The following is a 22,094-nucleotide window of genomic DNA, read 5'->3' as shown; positions in this document are numbered from 1 at the left end:
ACCTATGAAAAATTAATTTTCACACTGCTTTAAATAGCCGGGAACAGTGATACTGTGCTGTGTGGCACCACCATGGAGGGGACACAAGCCTGACACGTCACGCAGAGACAGCCTGGCTGTGGCATGCCCTGGGGGGATTACTGCCTCCAAATCCCCAGCCACAGTGATCCAAATCCTCCATGTCCTGAGGCACAGTGCCAGCAGGCGCTGAGCATCCTGGCTGCTGGCACGCCCCCTTGAGTCCCCCGCGTGCTCGGCCCAGTTTCAGTGAGAGCTGCCCTGCTCAGCTGGAACAGAGATATGAGGGTGGATGTGTCCACCAGCATCTCCCGTAGCAGTATTTGGAGGTCTCCCACCTGCCCCCAAGTCTGTCTGCTATGGGTTGCCTTGTGTGCACTGCTCAGAGCTATCCCACCCTCTGTAATTAAAATCAGTTGAACTGGAGTGAATGGCTTTCCCTTTACCAGGAATATCAGTCCTTTCTAATTGTTCAGGTCCCAGCTCGATGAAGCATTTAAAAGCGTACTTGACTCCATCCCAATTCAGCAAGGCAATTAAATGCATTCATAAATCCTCCTGAAGTAAATGAGAATTAATCGTGGGCTTAACGCTCAGCTGAATCCAGACCTCAGCAGCAGGGCAAGTTTCCCTTAACCTCTTTCCCAGCTGTCACATGCTTCAGGGTCTGAACCAAGCTCACTGCGCAGCTGCCTCCAGGTACAGGGCTGGCTCTCGCGGGGCTCCTCTAGCCCTTCTCTAATGCATCTTGGCCTTCATACACCAAGGGTCACACATACTCTGTGCCCTGCTGTTCTTCTTTCTCTGCTCTGCAAGGAAGCCCATGAGAGCTTGGCAGCCAGTTTGATGGGAGCCTATGGGGAGCAGCACACAGCAACTCAGGGGATTTTGTCCTCTCGGGGCTGGCACCAGAGAGAATGGGATGCCTATGTGCTGGCAAGCTCTTGGACATGAAGAAGCCACTTCTTTGGGCTGCAAGCTCTGCTTGGCTAAAAGGCTAGCTAGCTTTTTAATCTTTTGCCTCAAGTCCATTGACAAGCATGCTTACAGCTCTTGATGCTGTTCTTATGGGTCCTCCTGGATGCAAGTTCTCCCACGCGTGGAACAAATGAGTCCCTCAGTGTCCAGAGCTACCTATGAGACTCCTTTGAAGTGCTGCAAAAAGTGAGACCGTGGTTGGAGACTGAGAGGTATTACAGAACGGTGAAACACCTGAGCAAGCCCAGCCATGTTCAGGGGAGCAGGTGTCAACCACCCAAGTTAGGAATGTAGTGAAGACCTTCCCTGGTTTCCTCCCATATCTCTCCATGGTATCTCACTCATGAAAGTGAAAAGAAAATTGAGGAAAACAGTAACAAGTATATGTCAGCTGGTTTTAGCTTCTGAACAGACAACATGAGGATGTAAAAGGCTGTTCTTATTTACATAAGCAAGTAGGTAACAATTTATGCATTTTGTGATGGTTGTGCTTTTGTTTCCCACCCTCATGCTGTTATTCCATAACAGTCTACAGAGGTTGACCAGCATGTGAAAATAAACTAATACCACAAAGCTGAACTTTCAAACACCTGGAGATGGAAAAGGACACATCTAGAAAGATGACAATAGCAGACAGGAGCTATGCCTTGTAATGTATTTTCATCGTTTTCAGCAACATAGTTAGATAACTAGGATCTGTAGCTAAGGACCTGGCCCTGGTAGAAAGGGCTCCTTATTTTGTGTAAAAAGGCTTGGAGTTAATCAACTTTAACAAACGGCCAATGGCTTCTAGAGATTCTTGTTGGGGCAGTTGTTTCAGCAGGTCAAAGGCTTTTGTCCCCATTTCATAAGCCTGGAATGAAACAAAAAAGACAATGTAATTGTCAGAAATTTGGCTTTTCTCAAGGAGCACTTAAAATACCTGCAGAGGCTCATTGGAATAGCTGCACTGGATCAGATCCAGGCTCCAGTCACTCAGCTGCCTGTTTCAGAGGGTGACCTGTACAAGCTGCTTTAGAGGAGAGAGTAAAGCTGCCAACAGATTTATTTTATTTATTTTATTTATTTATTTAGGATCCAGTGGTGCAGACAGAAGAGATTACTAACCCCAGCTCCTCCTGCTGGAGATCATTACCTCCCATCTGATACAGCAGTTCATCTGAACATTCTCAAAGCTATTTCAGGCAAAAACAGCTGTATTGACTCAGTTTGAACTAAATCCCTCACTTCCCTCAGCAGTTCATCCAGTGACTAGACATTCCCACAATTACAAAGCTTTGCCTTTTTTCTAATTTGAATTTGTTTCTTTGTGTCTTCCAAATCCTATGGCTTTCTCTAGTAGAACGAAGAGACCATTAATAATCTGTATTTTCACCCTTCAAATCACAGGCAGAAGAAACATGAGTTTCTGACTGCTTATCCCAAACAAAAAGGCCCAATTTCTAGATGGTTAGTGTTCAGCACTTTCTCAAAATCCATTATTCTGAATGCAGAGAACTGGACACTGGTTACACCTGAAATTTGTAGCCACAATCTCTTAAATAAAGCAGTGCAAATTCAAAAGTGAATTAGAAGGTCCGATAGTGTGAACCTACATAAACATCATGGTAGATGCAGGGAATCTTGCTCAAGTAGGGACACATGCAAGACCTATGTTTTTTTTGCTGCTTAACATCCAAACTGATGTCTAAATGTGGCTTGTGACAGGCAGGTACACTGCCAGGACATCCCAGATAAAGGACAAACCTAGAAAACATGAGTAACTACTGGACCCATTGTGGATGGTGTGGCAGAGATCAAAACAGATCCAGTGTTTTTTTTTTTTAACTTTGACAGGGTGCAAATCATGGGCTGGCTTCATGCAGAGCTGCCAAGGCATATTTGCCTTAGGTTATCCAGTGCTCCAAGGCAGTTTTGCACTCAGGACAGGTGCCAGGACTGGCTTGTTCCTCCTTTTGTGGGATGGGGCCAACACTGAAGCAGAGGTAGGGAACCCTCCTGCACCCTTTCACCTTGTGAAACTCACCTTTGATAAATCCATAACCAGATAATAAAGCATTGCAAGAGCATGTAAAACTCTTGCGGTTTCACCAGGTTGTTGCTTCGGTGCCTGTTCTCTGATGTCTAGTACTGCATTCAGTACTTGAATTGCTTCTGCTTGCTGGGCTTCAGCTGCATCAAGAATGAAATAAACTTGTTGGATGTATGTATACAAGATAATGTATTCAAAACTAACTAATTATCTCTTCTAGACATCAAAGCTGTTCTACTACAAGCATCAATGTGGTATCCCAGCTCCATGCAAATTCCATACCCATTAACAGATACCTTTTCATCCAGTCAGTAATTGTGTTGATTAGCCTTTAGTAAGGATGTGAAGTCAAAACAGCTGTATGAAAAGAGCAAATTTCATACTCTTGTCATAACCAAAGATGGAATCATGTAGCCCTGCCTTGTGTGGTTCCTATTGCAGCAACTACTGCTTGAGAGAATGCCAGGCATGGAGATTTGCAGAAACATTTTTCTTCTCTGACAATATTCTTAGGAGCATAGACGGTTAAAAGAAGACAAGGAACAGAGCTTAGCCTTTTCCTAGTCACTTCACTTCAGTGGAGTGTAGAGTAGTACCATACAACCTAGCGTATTTCTTAATGCTTCATGCAACTTCCCCTACATCCAAGTGGGAGATTCCCCAGCTATTCTTCTGAGAGTATTCTCCAGATTAATATATCCAATTATCAGCATATGCTATTCCACTGTGTCCCACTGCTTCAGATGGAAACCTACATAAGTGAGATGAAATATCACTTTCACATAATTAAATGGACAGAAAGGAGCTGTCAAGAAACAAGAATGCTCAAGTGGAATAAAATCATGAAATACAAAATCTTGTATTGTTGAAGTCACTGCCAGGAGTGCTGTGAAAAGGAGCAGGTAAACCAAAAGGAGAATGCTGTGTTTTCACTTGAACACCCTCATTTCTAAAGTGGTCTCACTTGTTTCATCCAGCACTATCCACTAAGCATAAATACCCATGATTCTGATTAAATTTGGTCTGAAGTAATGCAGTGCAAAACCCAACACAGTAAATATGAACACTAAGATATATGGATTTTTTTAAAATCCTGTCTCAGAAACATTTTTGCGCAATGGTGATTACTCATATTGTCTTCACTGATTTCCTTGTCCTCAGTGAATGGAGACTTTTCTGCTCTTGACTTGTGAATTTGCTCCTGTGTTTGAACTGACTTCGTAAGAAAGGCATGCCAGATGTCGGTTACCTACCAGGAAGTAAATGAATTATTTCACTTGTATGAACACACGGCATTTAGCAACTAATTATTCTATAAACAATGTGTCCTGCAATGCATGCCCCTGCCACAATAACCCAAGTGCTTGCTGGTCAGTGGGCCGGCTGCTGCCGAGCTGGCTCTTTCACACAGAGATCTGATGGCTCTTCTCCCAGTGGGAGCACAAGCTGGAATTTCATTGCTCTATCTTTTAATTTTCATCAGACTCTAATAAATCTAACTAAATTGTTAACCAAAAGCAAATTTGGTGGATGTTTGTAAGGGGAGTGGAGGCAGATTGCATTATCTGACACAGCCTCACTTACCACAGAAAATCAGGCTAAACAAATTAAAGATTTTTTTTTTCTTTTCAGTTATGATGTTGGTTAGACAACTGTTCACAGAATCATAGAATCACAGAATCACAGAATGGTTTGGGTTGGAAGGGACCTTAAAAAACATCTAGTTCCACCCCCTGCCATGGGCAGGGACATCTCCCACCAGATCAGGTTGGTCAAAGCCCCATCCAACCTGGCCTTGAACACCTCCAAGCATGGGGCATTCAAAGCTTCTCTGGGCAGCCTGTGCCAGTGCCTCACCACCTTCATAGTGAAGAATTTCTTCTTGTTCCTTCCTTTGCTTTGCATGCTGACAAGCTTTTATCACTGCGACTTTTCACTGGTACTCTGCTTAAATTTTACATTGCTTGTTCACATTCCATTGCTGCTCTTCCACCCTTCCCTCACTAGGGAAACTCTGGCCACCATCTCCAAGACATCTGGGTATGTCTTTAACCTTTTGTGGGGAGCTTTTGGTAGTAAAGCTATTTTTAACAAGGTTTGGCTGCCAAAACTGAAGACTGCAACTTTTTTATATATATATATATATATATATGTATGTATGTATGTATGTATGTATGTATATACATATATTTAGCACATGTAGAATTTATCTATTCTGGTTTAACTCAGGGAAATATATAGGTATGAAAAGTTTCTGAGATTGATGCTAAAATGCTGATATAGTGACCATCATATTAAAGGCAGTCAGAAACAGGAAAACACTGAAAAGTGCACAGAAGAAAAAAAAAAAAAAGAGAAACAGATACAGGATGAGTACTGGTTTTACTAACCTCAGCATACAGTGAGTCTGCTATGTCCATTTTGTTTTGGCGAAAGAAAACATTAGCCATGTGGAAACACCCTCCAGAGGTCTCAATAGATTTTAGCCCAAATGTAGAACTAGCAAGGTAAATCTGAAAACAATATTTAAAAAATAATTATGCAGAAATTTAGCATTCATATCTACCCTGGGAAATTTTTCACTACAGATTAGTAATACTGCAAGCATTCTGTCTTTCTGTGTAACTATAACATTAGTTACACCTAATTATAACTATAAACTATGTTACTACAAAACCTGTATTTTGTGTTTTATACAAAGGAATGCAACACCCCCAAATCCCTGCTAGTTGGGGCAGATGATTCCTTATCATGGTGTGTTACCCTGCTGAAGAGTGGAACAGGTTTCCCACACCTCTTACTGTGCAACTCATGTCTCTCCTCTTCAAACGAACAACTTGCTGCTGCTTTTCAGCTCTCCAGTCATGAGCCAGGAGGCTGTTTCTCCCCCTGAAGCCCCAGCCAAAGTGAGGGGAGGGAAGTGGGAAGGCAGTGGTACATTGCAGTAGTACATTCCAGCTATTCTGAGCTGGCGTGTGACTCTCAGCAGATCTCAGACACGCAGCCAGAATTCGAGCAGGTCTTGGGCTGCTCTAATGTAGGCCAGCGACTCACTAATAGTAAAAAAAAAACTATAACTTTACTCCTTTCAGGCACCAGATTCAGGGAACCTAAAAATACAGTGGCATAGCAGGGAATCTCTAGGTTTACAAACTAAACAAAGACAGGGCTGTATTTGTTAGGATGGAAAGTGTCTAATTCTCCTCCACCTTATGTCAACGTTTACACCCACACAAAGCTGTTGTAAAAAGCTACTATCAAATTCAACAGTAGTTGGTATACATCACTCTGCACTGGATAAATTTAGGCTATACGGGACATAAATAGGAAGTCATGGAGACCATCTGCCTTTTGGGGGATTAAATAACAGGCAAAGCATCCCAAAGAACACTGCTGGAAATAATGACTTCAAATTTTACAAACTGCTCTTATGGCTAAAAAGATTGAATTGGGGAACATGTTATTGAACCAGACATTTAAATAGTTAAGTAAAACATTCATTAAATAATGTATGGTGGAGAATTGTCACCTAACAGAAAAGTATTAAGGAAAATGACAGCCAAAATATAAAGAAACCTATCTGTTGAATAAAAGGCAACTATACCAATTTATGGTAGGAATGCCTGTTCATCTCAGGACCATAACAAAACTGATAGATAAATTTATAAGCAGACCTAGTAAAGCCAAGTTATGTATCACTCAAGAGAATAATGGCAAGTGGTAAAACACAACTTTAGCTAACACATGGATACAAAGGTGTCTTAGACTACACAGGTCAAGTGTTGTTAACATGTACTCTTATGGTACTTAAGATCACTCCCAAAAAACTGTCTGCTGAGGTTTTCTATAGGATCTGGAAAAGCTAGAGAAGGAAGGAAAATTGAAGTGTTGCTGTATTTTAATTGGCTCACATCATTTGCCAGGTGATATAAAGCCTGTTCAAAGTTTCCTTCAGCAGCACAGAGAAGCCCCAGACTGCGATGTAATCTATGCTGAACTGCAGTGCTGCAGTCTGGAGTTCTGAGGACAATCCACTGAGCTTGGGAGAGATACTTAGATGCCTGCAGATGATGGCCAACACCTGAAATGACAAAAAAAAAAAAAAAAAGAAAAAAAAAAAGAAAAAAAAAAGGCAGGATAAAGATAATTTCATATTTAGAAATGCAGAGGATACTGCCAGCTATCCCTTTGCTGTAGATTGACATGAAGACCTAATTTGTGCATTCCCCTCTTTTCAGAGTGCTCCTCAGTCAAGTAGGTATTGAGAAGCTAACTTGCAGGCAGGCTAGAGCTAAGAGAGAAACCAGAAACTGTGTATTGCATCCAGGACCTCTGAAAGATGTGTACAAAACAGGCTAGCTCCAGACAGCAACTAACAACTAGTGTATTATCACACTAGAATTACTGATGTGATCTTTTTCCCTTACCTCGCCACTCCATTTTACAACAATCCTTGAGATTGCTCAGTTTTGCCAGTAGAGTATTGTGGACACTCCTATAACAGCAATGGTTTACAGTAATTATAGAATCATTCAGGTCGGAAAAGACCTCTAAGATCATCTAGTCCAACCTTTAATTTTAGAAGTTTAAATTTAATTTCTCAGTCCTTTATGTTTACAGCTGAGGAGACCAGTTCTCTGCATAGAGGGTCCCAACTTGACATTTTTTTTTAAAGCACGCAGTCAATGAGAAAAAGCTCTGCTTCTGGTGGAGCTCACTTCTGTGAATGAACTGAGGTGTTCCTCTCATGCAATGGCCTCAGAAATGTGCTGGTTCCCAGAGAAAACAGCCCAACCAACCACCCTTGGGAATTTAATGCTTTTGAGAATTCTATGAAGCCACAGAGGTAAACAATAAAATTTTATACTGCTTCTCATGTGGGAATCGGTAGAGACGGAGAAAACATTTCATTTGCTTTCATTGATCTCTCACCACAGATGAGTGATTCTTTTCCCCAGACTCACGCAGAAAATGGGGAGTAACTTCTCAAATCTCTCTGGAATGCCCTTGAGGCAGGGCAGAGTAGAGACATGGCACAATGCTGAAATGTAGAGCTGGTCCTTCCCTGATAAATGGTAAAAGGAAACCAGAAATCTGATCCAAGGGAGATCTTGTCCTTGCCAAAGTTACTATTTAGACCAGTGCTTACCAATGCAGGCCTCAGCCAAGAGGAGATAAGCAGGTACCAATTGCACAGAACTTGAGCCATACACTTCAGTGCTGAAACGCAACGCATGCAAAGCTGCAGGCATTGCTTTTTCGTGCTTTCCATCCCAAAGAAACTTCTGTGCTGTGCTGTATGTAAGATCAATGATGTATTTCTGCAGGGATAAATAATAGTGGGACAGAGTGAGCAAGGGATAAGGAGAAAGAATATGCAAGGTCTCTTTTTACATCCAAGTTTGCCAATTGTTAACAGCGATTGTAATTTTTTCTGTGTCTGTAATTAATAGATGGAAATTAAAGCTGTCATATTAGAACTTGGATTCCATTGCTATTTCTAGTAAGAACAGCTTTGGGCACCCTCTTAGGTCAGGTGCTGTCTTATGAGACAAGGAATCCGTGAGGCCTATGAAGAAAGACTAATAAGGTTGTAGCAATAAAAGCTATGAAGCACAGAAAATGATCATCACAAGACCACAGAAAAGATTAGACAAATGGGCTACGGCAGGATTTTGCTGACGATAATAACAGTGGCTCATAGCAGGCAGCAGAGCGTATGGTTTACCAAGCTGGTGCCAGCATGGCACAGCTCCAGCTGCAGGAGATGCTGTCTGGAAGCAAGGAGGGAGCTCACCGCATAGTGCTGCAGCACACTGCCCCGCAGCTCTGAGTAAGGTCAGGGCGGGACGGCAGCATACCTGCATGCATCCTGGAGCATCCTGGTTGCCAGCTTCCCCTCACCCTCTCCTGGCCAGTTCTGGGCTCTGAAGGCCTGCCAGTTTGGGTACAGAGTCTGGAAAGCTGGCCAAAGTCAGAAAACCCTAGTGCATTGAATTATACTCTTGTGTCTCCATTGCCCAAGCTCGGCTTGGTGGTCAAACAACTTTGTAGGATTTCTGTTTGCTGTCAGAAACCATGTTTCTCACAGGTATAGTTGCTTCCTAGCAGTCCACACTGCATTTGGTCTTTTTACCCTTTGCAGCACCTGATCTGCTTATCAACTCCCAAAATGTACATGTATCTCCATTTGAATGCCCGTTCGTTGCCAAGTGCTCTCCAGCAACTGTAGAAGCTGTGCCCTTACAACAGGCTAAGGGTTGCCAACAAAAAAGAGCCAGGATACTTACTTATCTATTTCTCTTAGCTTTCATCATAATTGTTGCCAACTCCTGGCACTTCTGTGTTGGCTTTTCGTACAAGTGGTGCAGAGGGAAGGCTGCCTGCACAGAAACCTCATTGCTGGTGTGCCTAGCAGGGCTGCCATGGTAAGACAGCAAGGCATCTTCTCTTGCCTGTGCAGCGAGCACCCGCAGAAAATAACGCTTTACCTCTTTGCAGGCTCTGCTTTGTTGCCTGGTTTTCCAGCTGCAACTGAGCAGAGGGCAGAAAAAGCAAATTCCAGTGCTTTTAGAGGACAGGTTATGGCTTAGGCATTTTACTGAACTTTAAGTGATCAGAGAGAGTCATGCCATAGGTGAAAGAATGGCTCAGGGACAGGGAACCACAAGGACAGTGTATGAGTGCATCCTGGAGATCACAGCTGAGATAAAGGGACTGTGCTTTCCAGATAAATGAGAGCCTTGAAGAACCCTGCTGCAACAAGGAGACCCAAGAGCATGGAAACACAACCATCACCCCCTCTCTAGCCCCTGAGCTATCAGCATATAGAGAGTGAAAAAGACGCAGAATCATGGAATGGTTTGGGTTGGAAGGGACCTTAAAGCTCATCTAATTCCACCCCCTGCCTTGGGCAGGGACACCTCCCACCAGACCAGGTTGCTCCAAGCCCCATCCAGCCTGGCCTTGGGCACTGCCAGGGATGGGGCAGCCACAGCTCCTCTGGGCAGTCTAGGCCAGTGCCTCACCACTCTCTGAGTGAAGAATTTCCTCCTCACCTCTAATCTACATCTACCCTCTTTTAGTTTAAAGCCTTAACTCCTTGTCCTATCACTGCAACTCCCTGACAGTCCCCCCCCAGCTTTGCCATAGACCCCCTTTACGCACTGGAAGGCCGCTGTAAGGTCTCAGTCTGGGGAAGAGGAGGCTCTGGGGAGACCCTACAGCAGCCTTCCGATACCTAATGGGGGCCTGCAGGAAAGCTGGGGAGGGACTCTTTGTCAGGGAGTGCATATGCACAAAACACAAACTGAGTTGGGGGATCAGGTGCTGAGGTGAAAGTCCGCACATGGTGAGGGCAAGACACAATGAAAAGTTGCTGTTTATCAGACCGCCTTTTCTGTCCTTGCCACTTGTTCTACCAACGCTGGCTCTGATGATCAGATTGTCATCTGGGGAGGTGCTGGAGATCTGCATAATTCTCGTTTTACTCCTTGTCAATAGGATGATCACCGATTCCCATGAGGTAAGTTATCTTAAAACACTGGCAGTGAGGACAAGCTAAAGGTTAGACTCTTGCATGGTTCCCAGGAGGAGAAAGGGCAGGAGACAGAAGCCCTGCAGTGCTGAATATCTAAGGCAGCACAGTGGCAAGCCTAGAGGGCATCGTTAGCTTTGGCCCTGCACTGTCTTGTTTAGCCCCACTCCTTCCTGGAGACCTGCAAGCTCTGGGCTCTTTTCATGTGTGTTGCAATTACAGAGATCTCTCTGAAGATGCCCCCACACAGTTTTTCCCTCGGTTAGGGTTTGAGGAGGCTGAGGACCCCAGTTTTGCTCCAGGCGGGAACAGGGGGCTGGGCGCACACCTGGGGTTCTGTGCCATGTTCATTTCCTCACTCAGAGGCACCCATAAAGATGGCACGCTTGAAGAAAACACAATTTGAAGAGGAAGTCAGGCTTCCAGTCACTTTGATCGTGGGTCCTTGGAGTTAAAACCCACAATCAGCAGGGCTAGCATCAGTGCTGGAGGACTGCTGTAGCTGCGGTGTGAACTCTTTTCCCACACCCAGAGGCTGGGGTAAACTGACAGCACAAAGGCAGGTGAGGCTATTTTACAAACAGAAACTTGGAGTTTTGTCAGTTTGGAGGTGCTGTCTGTAGGCACCCCCACGGCTATGTTGACAAAAGCAGATTTCTATCAACAAAGTTTTGGAGTACATAATGAGGTATGAAACTCATAACCTCCTGGCTCTCAGCTTAATGCACCACCTTCCCTTAGGCCAAAGGGCATTTTGGCTTTCCTGTGTCCTGACAAAGGCTCAAGCTGTGTTTTTTTTCAAATAAACACAGTGCAGGAGTTTGTGAAGTACAAGAGAAATGTTCAAAAAATAATAAACCTATGTGCTGGCTTTCAGCAGAATAGTTTCTCTATGATTGTGAGGACACCACATAGCTCTTCCCTTAGCTCCAAAGGCCTTCTTTAGAGCATTTTTATTAGCTCTGTGAACAGGAAAATAATGAAGTCAGCAAGATGGGGCATTAAATACTCTCACTGTCTCCATACTGCTTTTCTGATGCTTGTCAGTCAACCTAGGCCAACCCTTGTTTAGCAGTTTCCCTATACCTTGCTGTACGTAAAAGCAGACCTCATTTGTAGGCTAGGAGCTGCAGTCTCAATGTGTGAGAAAGCAAGTATCAAACAAGATGTTTCCACTTCTTCACTCCTTTCTTAGGAAAGAAGGAAGACAAGGCGTATCCTCATATAACATTCTGAGAATGTGTTTTATTTAAATAGTTTGGAGACAAAGGTCAAAGAACAACTGCAATCATAGTTGTTAAAAATCCTATAAATATCTTCACTTAGAAAAACAATTTCCGTTTGCTGTCTGTAGCTTTTCCTACAAAGCCAATCCAAACCTTGGCTCAAGCAGCACTTTTGGAGTCACTGCATGCTAACCTAGGTGTGCATTCTAATCAAGAGGAGGGATTCTCCCTTTGCGTACTTCTCTATCAGCCCTATGTTCCAGGTGCTTTCACTGGAACCTAATAAAAACAAATGACTAGCTTCCAGCTAAAGTATTTCCCTGACTCAGTGGTCATGTGAACTGTTGTAATGTACACAGCATAACTTTAGTTGCCATAAAATCAAAGATGTAATGACTGATGTTCAATGTCAATGTTCAATACGTAGGTAAAGTTTTCTGGAAAAGCTTAAAAAAGTAGGATTCCCTGGTTTGCCCCACCCCCATGCTTTTGCATTTTTCTTGAGGCTGACCCCATATTATAGAAATACTCAGAGAATTTGAAAGACAGTTGTGCAACTTGTTTGGGTCAGGAGTGAAGCCTGTTTTTCTGATACTAAGGATGTCTTTCCCATCTCCAGACAGTGGGATTATAATCCATCCTACATGTTTAAATCCATTACCTTTTTTACATCGTCACTTCCACCCTCTTGGTTTCTAGGACGTATTGTTACAACACGCTTTCTTCGGTCAACAATCTTATTTGTGATTTTCCATCAGATGGCATTTTCAAAAACAAACCGTGTTGTCAGTGCCTAATTCCTACAAATCTTAAAGGAATCTGTTGCCTGAAGCTTTCACAAGCTTTTACCATGCAGGACTTTTGTCCACCCAGCTTCCAGCCCTTTCAAGCCTTTTTTCTTCTGTATGCTCCCAAGAGAGGTATTGACTGCAGCAATGAGCCACTTGCACCAAAGTACCAGCATCTGGCCCAGAAACAATCTTCAAAGCAATACAGGGTGTAAAATCCAGAAGATTAATGATGTTAATCTTCTCAGTTAACATTTGATTGTTACCATTTTACACAGCAGTTGTTCTGCTGTCCTACTGTTCTGTGATTTGGAGTTATGTAACGACAGAAGGATAATTTATTTTTTATGGAAAAGATCATTCTAAATGGTAGATGTATTTGGGTGGGTTATTTTATTCTATCAACATTGTGGAAAGGCAGATGCTGCACCCCATAAACAAAAAAGAGTTCAAAACCTCCCCAGCTGGAAAGGAGCAGCACATCTGCAACTCCTAAGAGGCCAACAAAGCAGAGATAAAAGACCGCAGTTAGTGGGAAGGAGCATTTAAAGTTGACCAGGTAAACAAAGGGAGAGGACTTTATTTCTTTACACCCTGCTCAGAGAAAGGGGAATCCCTCTCATCACTGAAGGACGAGTACACTCTGTAAGAACCAAAACTGAATCACACAGAATCACAGAATTTCTAGGTTGGAAGAGACCTCAAGGTCATCGAGTCCAACCTCCAACCTAACGCTAACAGCCCTCCACTAAACCATATCCCTAAGCTCTACATCTAAACGTCTTTTGAAGACATCCAAGGATGGTGACTCCACCACTTCCCTGGGCAGCCTGTTCCAGTGCCTCACAACCCTTTCAGTGAAGAAGTTCTTCCTAACATCTAGCCTAAAACTCCCCTGGCTCAACTTAAACCCATTCCCCCTCGTCCTGTCACCAGGCATGTGGGAGAACAGGCCAACCCCCACCTCGCTACAGCCTCCCTTGAGGTACCTAAAAAGAGCGATAAGGTCGCCCCTGAGCCTCCTCTTCTCCAGGCTGAACAAGCCCAGCTCCCTCAGCCGCTCCTCGTAGGACTTGTTCTCCAGGCCCCTCACCAGCTTCGTCGCCCTTCTCTGCACCCGCTCAAGCACCTCGATGTCCTTCTTGTAGCGAGGGGCCCAAAACTGAACACAGTACTCGAGGAACTGGTTCCCAGTCTCATTGGGGAGATGTACAAACTACTGATTGCCCTTGCAAGGCAGGAGGTGCAGGACTACTGCTGCCAGGCCAGCAAAATGAAGAAGTTCAGAACTAGGAATAAAGACTGCTAAAAAGGCAGGAGGTTTGTAGAATTGGAAAGAGGAGACTCCCGCTCCTTTTATTAGGAAGTTTTAGTTGCAAACTCCACTCTTATTTTTTTCAGATACTGATTAACCAACCGCATGCCCTCCCAACACAACGCACATCAACATATAGGAAGAAGAGATCTAATTAAACTTCGCCGGCAGCACTTTGAAGTGGTATTCCTTCCTTCTTGTACATACCTGCCTCTTCACCAGCTGTTCCACTCCATGTTTTCTTTCTTCTTCAGGAATGAGAAAAGGGAGGGATGTGCGGACTGGAACCAGCAGCTGACATATTTTCTCATGGATACTAACCCAGTCGGCTTTCTGGTGATCTGCATCACTGGCAAAACCAGGGGGGAACGATATTTTTGTTTACTTGGAAATGATGTAAAGAAAGATTGTTTCTGCAGGGCTTTCACCACAGGAATTATTCACAGCAGCCACCAGCCCGTAACATCTGTTACTCAGCCTGATTACAGAGCATTTAACGTGCTCAGCACAGAAGGGAGCGGCGTCCTGCCGAGTCGCAGGTGGATCCCGGCACGAAAGCCCTTCCCGAACCCCTCGCAGCCCCCCCGCTACCGCTGGGTTTCGCCGCTTTCGGCACGGCAGCCACCCGGGCCTCCCCGCCGCCGAGCCCGGCCCGTGAGGTGAGGGAGCAGCGCGGGTCGGCTGCGGGACCCACCAGTAGTGCGTGAGGCGGCAGCGGCCGCAGCGGAGCCGCGCGGCCGCCCCGCACAGCTCGCAGCGCCGGGGCCGCTCCAGCGTTGCCAGGGCGACGGAGCGGGGCTTCCGGCGTGAGGGCGGGGCTTAGCGCGAGGGGGCGGGGCTTTCGGAGGAGGGGGCGGGGCTTCTAGGGCGGGGGCGGGGCCGGCGGCGATGGCGGCGGCGGCGGCTGCGGGCGGCGCGGCGGAGGAGGCGGCGGCGGCGGCGGCGGAGGAGCGCGTGCGGGCCTGGGCGGAGGCGCAGGCGGCGCGCGGGCGGCGCGTGGCGCTGGTGACGTCGGGCGGGACGCAGGTGCCGCTGGAGGCGCGCGCCGTGCGCTTCCTGGAGAACTTCAGCAGCGGGCGGCGCGGCGCCGCCTCGGCCGAGCGGCTGGTGGGCGCCGGGTACGGCGTCTGCTTCCTGCACCGCGCCCGCTCCGCCTTCCCCTGGGCCCGCGCCCTGCCGCCGCCCGGGCCCGCCCTGCTCGACGCGCTCCGCCTCACCCCCGGGCCGCCGCCCGGCGTGGCCGCCGAGCCGTCCGCCCTGCCCGGCCTCCTGCCCGCCCTCCGCGAGTACCGGCGCGCCGCCGAGAGCGGGGCGCTGCTGGCCATCGAGTTCACCGGGCTGGCCGAGTACCTGGCGCTTCTGCGAGCCGCCGCCCGCGCCCTGGCGCCCTTCGGTACCGTGGGGGGGGTGTAAGGGGGCTGGCCCCGGGGGCAGCACCGCTCCGAGCAGGGTGGTGAGGGGGGCCCGCGGGCACCGGCCTGGCTGGGCTTGGTGTGAGGGGGGCTGGAAGCCGGGGGGCCCCGGTCGGTCCCTGGGGGTCGTAGTCGGTGCGAGAGGGCCTGACAGCTTGGAGCAGGTGAGCAACGGTGAGTGCTGGCGGTTGTTGTCTCTCACAGGCTCTAGCGTCATGTTTTACCTGGCAGCGGCGGTGTCTGACTTCTACATCCCTGCCTCGGAGATGCCCGAGCACAAGATCCAGTCCTCGGAGGGGCCTCTGCAGGTGAGGCACCCCTGGGCTTGGCAGCCCCCATCTGCAGCCTCGTAGTGACCTCCGAGCACCCTGGTGGTGCCATGGTGGTGCCGGTATCCTGACAGGGTGGGGATGGCAGGGGGATGACTGAATAAGACCTGGGAGAGGTCACAGAGCAAAAGCTCATTGGCCAAAAATGTGCATTTTCCCTGGGAATGCAAAGGTGCATTTCCATGGGAGCAGGAATTTTTTTTTTTTTTTAATTTGTTTGTCTTAGGGTGAATTGCTGCCTAGATCAAGTTCCTCTTGTTTCCCCAGCTGCCTCTTTGAGCTTCGCTGCAAAAGAAGCAGTGGGGCTGTGTGGTGGGCAAATAAGAGGGCACGGCAGGATCAGTCCTGTCCTAGAATGATCTGCATTTATGTTTAGTACCCTTCCTGTGGTTAAGGGGTGTAGTGCATGTCTCTGGTGCCCAGACCCTTTTTACTTATGGGAACAGGTGGATCTGGAGTTCTGTATATAACAAATACCAAATTTGTTCTGCTGGTTTAGTTTAATTAGCTTTTAATGAGTTGCTGGTCTTATTTTTTTTTTAATCCTTAATGTAGGAAAAAATAAGATCCTACCTGAATCCAGTGACAAGCCCAGAGGCTGAGAAGTTGAATAAAAAGGCTACTATGTGCCCCCTTCTTCCCCCACATATTTTGGCATATATATGCCTCGTGTCTTGAAAGAGTTCATAGAAAGGAGAGTTGAGCCTTGACAAGGTGGATTTTGGAGAGCCAAAGACACAGTGTCTTGCTGTTTTAAGTCTGTACTAATCTTCCTCTGCTTAAGTTTAAGTTCTTGAGCACTCAAATGAGAGAAGTATGTTGATGCAGTTACAGTTTCATTGCTTAACAACACCCTAATTGTTGTGAATAGCAGACAGGTATTTAGTTGGAATCTAGTTTTTCCGTTCATGTTAGTGAAATTTTGGTGAGATCTGACAAAATATGGTCTTGAAAAATCTCCCAGTGAGAAGTCATGTGAAGGCAGAATTTCCTTAGTCTTTGTGTTGCTGTCCTTATCTCTCATTAAAACACATTGTTATGTTTTTACTGAAACTTTTTTTCTGTTGTGTTTTCCTAACGTAGATCACAATGAAGATGGTGCCAAAAATGCTCTCTCCTCTTGTCAAAGAATGGGCTCCGGAGGCTTTCGTTATCTCCTTTAAATTGGAGACAGATCCCTTGATTTTAATTGATAAATCACTGAAGGCTCTGGAGAAATATCGTCACCAGGTGGTGGTAGCAAATATCCTGGAGTCACGGAGAACCTCTGTTATTATTGTAACCAAAGATTCACAGACTCCATTGTCTCTTTCTGATGAAGAAATAGGGCAAGGCATGGAAATAGAAGAAAAGATAGTGAGCTATCTTCAGGGCCAACATACCTTGTTTATAGAGAAGAAAATATGAGGTTTGGCTCTGAATGAATTAAACAAAGTTGTACTAGAGAGGGAGTGGAACTGGAGCAGTTCTCTATTCCAGGTAAATAGAATCACGCTATGGAAAAGGCTGCCGTCCAAAACTGTCTACTTTTCTACAGCTTGGTGATGGTTATTGTTGATTGCTTTGAAAAAGTAAAATACACAGAAGTGAAAACATTCCAAAGGATGATAAATTAAATTGTTTTAGTTTGTAGAAAAGGAACAGGCATACTGCTATATTTCTGCCCCATGGGCTTAGGAGAACTGGGAGGTGGAGAAATGGTATCCATATGTCTATAAATGATTTTTCTGAATCTGCCTCTTTAAAGTTTCTTTTTGAAATGTTGGATGGAAAGAATGGAGCTCTGCAGGAAATAAGATGTTCTGTTACACACTGGAGTGGAACTGTAGTGCTGGCAATGGACTGGTATTGAAAGTGGATGGTGAAACCAGCGTGGCAAAAAGGAAGGAGACCATCGTGGTAACAATGGGCAATGGTGGAGAGCATCTGTTACTCTGAGATAGATCCTGTGGACCCACACTTCAAGAACTCTGCCTACAAACACTTTTCAGAGCAGAAATGGTAGCAGTTGCTGAAGTTGTGGTTATTTTCTTTGAGCTGAGTCCTCTTGAGTACCTGTTGCAGGAAGTGCTGTTCAAGCTGAGCTGAGAGGAACTGGAGAGTGGCAAGAGCAAAAGAGCAGCCAAATAGGTACTGTAATGGTGTCCTTAGAGCAGCTTTGCTCAGTGATGTTCTTTCCAGCGTGAGTGTTCCCAGATTGCTGGGGGGCATAAAGGTGAAGGGACATGCAGCACAGAGGATAAGTGGCAGTGTCAGGTTTGGGAACAGGTGGTTAGTGATCAGCCTCGGGAGGAAAGTACTTGTTAGCTGTTGGGATGGAGTTAAAGAGGGAGCCAGTTAGAACTGTGGGATTCCAGATTTTCCCTAAATCCTGCTTCCATGTGATTGCTTATTGTAAGCATGAGGAATGTATGCTTAGAAGCTGGTTAAATGTGCCATTAATTACAGAGTTAAAAAAGAGAAACAATAAATTTAATTGCATATCTACTGTTGTCCAATGCGTGCCTTTTTGCATACTTTCCTCAAAATGAATTTACTGTAATTCTGTAAACAAAGAAAATACACTGTAGTGCAATTCTCACACCGAGTCCTCTCCAAAGGTGAGGATCATCTCATCCTTAAGGTCCCTTCCAACCCGATCCATTCTATGATCTTAAAACCACTGAGCACACAAGAAGGCAACAGGAAGAAGTGCTGTTACGACAGCACCGATCACCTGAGAATAGGTTTGCTCAATGAGGAAAAGAAACCCAGCAGAACAAGAAGCTGAAAAGAGCATGAGAACGGGCTCAGCAGAGCAGGAGGGGTGCCTGAAAGACTTACAGTTTGCAGGCAGGTTATACATGTATTTAGTGGTGGAAGAAATAGCCCAGGTTCCTCAGGAGAGCTGAGAGAGCTAGCAGTTTAGGAGAAGGAACCAATACTTTATGTATGGCCGGGACTGATGCCTGCAGAGGTCTGTAGTGGTTGTTAAAAGTGGTTGATCTGAAGGGAGAATCTGCCAGCACAAGTGATGCGCACGTGGCTGGTGCTGAATATTCCTGTTAACACTGGAGACCTGGCCAACCTGCACTATCAGGGAGTAAAAGGCCGCCTCCTGTCTGTAGGGTAACAGCAGAGTGTGTTTTAAGAAACTGAAATGGAGACTGTGATCAGATGTGGGAAGTACCTGTCAAAGTGCAAGAAGGTAAAGTGCTTAGGAAAAAACAGAATGTGCTGCACATGTATTGTATGTGCTTGTGCACTCGGAAAGCTGCCTGTTTTAATCTTTCGGTGCATGATCAATATGAATGTATGGTCCTGCTAGCTTAGAGGTTTCTGTTGCCTTATTTTGAATCTTGCACTTACAAACAGAGGTGGGCTGGCAAAGGTGAGAATTACATGAAGTCAGGTCCGAGTAAATTAAGCACACCCTTGAAGCACTGTTAGAATAAGTGGTGGAAGAAGTGCAACGAATGTCATCTTGGTACTCTGCCCTTTGTGAGGGGGTTATGGAGAAGGGAAGCCCCAGGCTCCACCTCTTGGAGCCCGCAGGAGGCCGTGGCGGGGCTGGGCCATTTTGCCGGGACCCCTCGGGGGCCTGCTCGGGGGGCGGGCCTCTCGCTCGCAGGCCTGAGTGACGGCTCCCCCGGCCAATCGGCGTCGCGCTCGCCCCCCCCCGTTGCCACGGCTCCCGCCGTGCCGGGGAGGCCGTGGCGGGGCCCGGGCCCGCGCCGCACGGTGCCTGGGGGTGCCCGCGGGTTGCCCGGCAGCGCCCGGGCCGCGGCGTCCCGCCCGCCGCTTACGGCCCGTCTCGGTTCCCCCGCGGGCGGAGCAGCCGGGCCTGGCTCGGAGAGCTCGAGCGGCGGCGTGCGGGGGAGCTGCGAGAAGTAAGGGCCGGCTCCCGGCCGCGGGGCTGCCGGTGCGGCGTTACCGCTGCGCCTCTCGCCTCCCGTGCCCGCGGCGTGTAACGGGGCGCGGTGCCGGCTGGCGGGCGCTTTCCTCTCGGCCCTGTTGTCAAGTGCACGGCTGCCGGCAGCGGGCCTCGGGCTGCCCCGCTCCTGTCAGCGGGCCTCTGGTCCCCACGCCAAAAAACCTGCCCGAGAGCGGGGCCAGTGCGGGGCCAGTGCGGGGCCAGTGCACGTCCCCTGCGCCCGCCGGTGAATCTGGTTAAAGGCCGGCTCGGGCTCCTGGTGTTGTGCCAGGTCTGCTTTGCTGCCCAATGCTGAGCCTTTCTGTGTCTCTTCTGATAAGACCTTTTTTTTTTTTTTTTTTTTTTTTTGTAAGAAAAAAGGGGTGGGGGGGGGAGAGAAATGGGGCCTTTCTAGTTGAAAGGCTGCCTCCCTAACAAAATGTCCCCGGATTCTAAAATGGCACAAAGCGTAGTGTTGTGCAAATGGTTGAGTTTATCTTGTAAATCTTGGGGGTGAAGGGAGCTTGAGAGTTACTCGTGCCAGTAACTTGCTGATGAGTAAGTTTCTGAGCTGGTCGTAAGCGTGCTGAAGCATAGGGACGTTTTCATGTTTTCTAGGTGGAAAGCTATGTGGGCCATGTCCGTAACCTGACAGAGGAATGGGACAACGTCATCATGGAGTATGACAAAGAAAACGAGCACCTCAGAGATGAGCTGATGCAGCTGCAGCAGGGTAATCCTTTCGCTCTGAAGCACAGTCCAAGGGGATGCATTGCCAGGTAGTGCTCTACAGGTTTTCCAGCAGAGCTGGCTGAAAGCTTCTTTGCAGGAAGAACAACGTTTCTCAATGAGTTCTGTGAGACAAGCGTTCATGGCTTATTTTTTTGGGAGGTTGGCAGAAGTGTTGATGAAACTGAAGCATTAAAATTGTTTTGTAATCGACTTAGTGATTCTTGTCTGCTTTTACTGGCTTTATTCAGTAAGTTGGACAGTTTCTCACCTCATGTAGATGCATTGTCACACAAAGTATCTTTCAGAGCATGTCTGAAGAACAGAATGGATTGTACTGTTCATCTTCCTACTCTAAGTTGTCCGGTAGCTGAGTGTTGAGCTGTGCTCCTACTGAAGTCAATGAAGCAACTTTGCCATTCATTGGCTTTGGTTTAGACAAGGCCCATAGTTTTTAAAAACAACTTTGAAGGACAGATATGTTTGCAACAGTGATTCAAAACTTGTAGTTTGTGCTTATTTTCATGTAGTTGTTCTGTTTAGAGCAAATTATTTCACTTCAAATGATCTGCTTCTCTCTCAAACCTGGGGTTGTTTTGTTCTTGATTTTCTTCAGTCTTATGAGTCTTCTCTTGTGCTTTGAGTGCTGCTAGCAGCACGCTGTTACCGTTAGCTCTTCCTTCTGTGGTATGTATTATCCTGGGCCAGTGGCGAGACTGGGGGTGAGAAACATAGCTTGAACAGGGTCTTTGTTATGCATGCTTTATTTGGGGCAGTGAATATAGGAGTTCGGGGAAATGTATTGCAGGTCTGAGCGTTTGGCTCTGGTCAGCATGCAGGTTTCAGGGAGCATGTCTGGTGAAGTAACGCTTAAAAGATAGGTGAGCTTAAGCACTGTCTGAAAATCTGGTCCTCTGGCACCTCTGGGCTCCAAGAGCTGTACTGTACTGTTGAGTGCTGGTGCGCAAGGCTTTGAAATGACCCACTGACTACGCTAGGGGTAGAGAATTTTATTACTGATTCTTCCCTCATCTTTCCCACGAGGTGGCAGGCGCGTGATGAAAACGTCTACAAAGCTGTATTTACATTTGTTTCCTCGTGGTGGCTCTGCTCTTTTCAACTTTGTCCATTTTTAAAGGATTCTCATGGCTGTTGAGCAATGATTAACACTGAAATGGAAGCTGACATCTGTGACCACGATATTGTTGGGTTCCTAGTTGTGACCAAGTTATTACCAGCCTGCAATTCCTGAGGAGTTCCTGTGGTTCCATGGTGCTTTGGTGCTGTATGGTGGTTTCACGCAGCTTTCTGGAGAAGTTTATTTTGGGATGTTGCTGCCAGACTTTGGTTTTTAAGACCTGTTATTGCCTTACTGATGGCGGTAGCTGCAGTTCTGCAACACATACTGGTGGCTTAGTGATCTGGCCAGTGGTATGGATACGTCGATAAAGCCCTGTCTTCCACTAGGGTGTTCTCCACAGTGAGAGATGCCAGCCTTGGTGTGTTTTGGGGTGCTTATGGATAGCTTCCTTGTGGAACTGGCCTTTTGGCTTGTGCAAGGCAGCTGCTGGCCATGGAAGGGTGCAACAGGTGACAAGCAGGCACTATTATTGGCTGTGCAAGGCAGCAGCTTGGACTGTGGCTGAACTACCGTGTCTGCATGTGCCAGCATGTCCCTAGAGATCCAGGGAGAGGTGCTGGAGGGAGGACTGGAGTCCCTTTCTTCCAGGAGTGAAGTTCATCATCTTCCTATCCCACCTCCAGCTCCTTCGAGGGTGATGTGAGACTGCTGGGGGGGGCAGCTTGAGGGCTGTAGGCATGCTTTGTGGTCTGGTGCC

General features: G+C 46.8%; 3 protein-coding genes across 11 annotated transcripts in view; 2 read left to right on the top strand and 1 right to left on the bottom strand.

Annotated features, from left to right (window-relative positions):
- Nucleotides 1-1,637: 1,637 nt before the first annotated feature.
- Nucleotides 1,638-14,257, bottom strand: ZMYND12 (zinc finger MYND-type containing 12; the record flags this gene model as incomplete). Its single annotated transcript, XM_084494775.1, has 7 exons — nucleotides 1,638-1,849; nucleotides 3,023-3,168; nucleotides 4,157-4,277; nucleotides 5,419-5,541; nucleotides 6,940-7,109; nucleotides 8,178-8,349; nucleotides 14,102-14,257. Coding segments are annotated over 7 exons (1,008 nt in total), but the record flags the coding sequence as incomplete, so codon positions are not given.
- Nucleotides 14,258-14,767: 510 nt separating this feature from the next.
- PPCS (phosphopantothenoylcysteine synthetase) lies at nucleotides 14,768-18,122 on the top strand. The gene is made up of 3 exons (XM_084494660.1): nucleotides 14,768-15,287; nucleotides 15,511-15,614; nucleotides 16,719-18,122. Exons 1-3 carry the CDS (start codon nucleotides 14,783-14,785, stop codon nucleotides 17,040-17,042), a joined length of 933 nt encoding a protein of 310 aa, XP_084350786.1. The 5' UTR covers nucleotides 14,768-14,782; the 3' UTR covers nucleotides 17,043-18,122.
- Nucleotides 18,123-19,386: 1,264 nt separating this feature from the next.
- Nucleotides 19,387-22,094, top strand: part of CCDC30 (coiled-coil domain containing 30) — a 40,148-nt gene continuing 37,440 nt past the window's right edge. For 5 of the 9 annotated variants that reach the window (XR_014685295.1, XR_014685296.1, XM_084495301.1 and 2 more), the window contains exons 1-2: nucleotides 19,387-19,504; nucleotides 20,146-20,260. Coding sequence is in view for 3 of the 9 variants with exons in the window: in XM_084495301.1 (XP_084351427.1) it covers nucleotides 20,203-20,260 (58 nt within the window). In the remaining 6 variants the exon portion in view is untranslated. Of the gene's footprint in view, nucleotides 19,505-20,145; nucleotides 20,307-22,094 lie in introns of those variants that run through there. The other 4 variants (XM_084495302.1, XM_084495305.1, XM_084495303.1 and 1 more) reach the window with 2 other exon arrangements.

This window comes from Aythya ferina (assembly GCF_964211825.1).
Source record: "Aythya ferina genome assembly, chromosome: 21".
Lineage (NCBI taxonomy): Eukaryota > Metazoa > Chordata > Aves > Anseriformes > Anatidae > Aythya > Aythya ferina.
The sequence above is the reverse complement of the archived record's forward strand: the minus strand, read 5'-3'. Positions and strand labels throughout refer to the sequence as shown.

Bases quoted from the DNA above. Each gene is read 5' to 3' on its own strand.
- PPCS (XM_084494660.1), top strand. From the start codon at position 14,783: ATGGCGGCGGCGGCGGCTGCGGGCGGCGCGGCGGAGGAGGCGGCGGCG. The intron at 15,288-15,510 runs GTACCGTGGGGG...TGTCTCTCACAG, and splicing joins CCGCGCCCTGGCGCCCTTCG to GCTCTAGCGTCATGTTTTAC. The intron at 15,615-16,718 runs GTGAGGCACCCC...TTCCTAACGTAG, and splicing joins CCTCGGAGGGGCCTCTGCAG to ATCACAATGAAGATGGTGCC.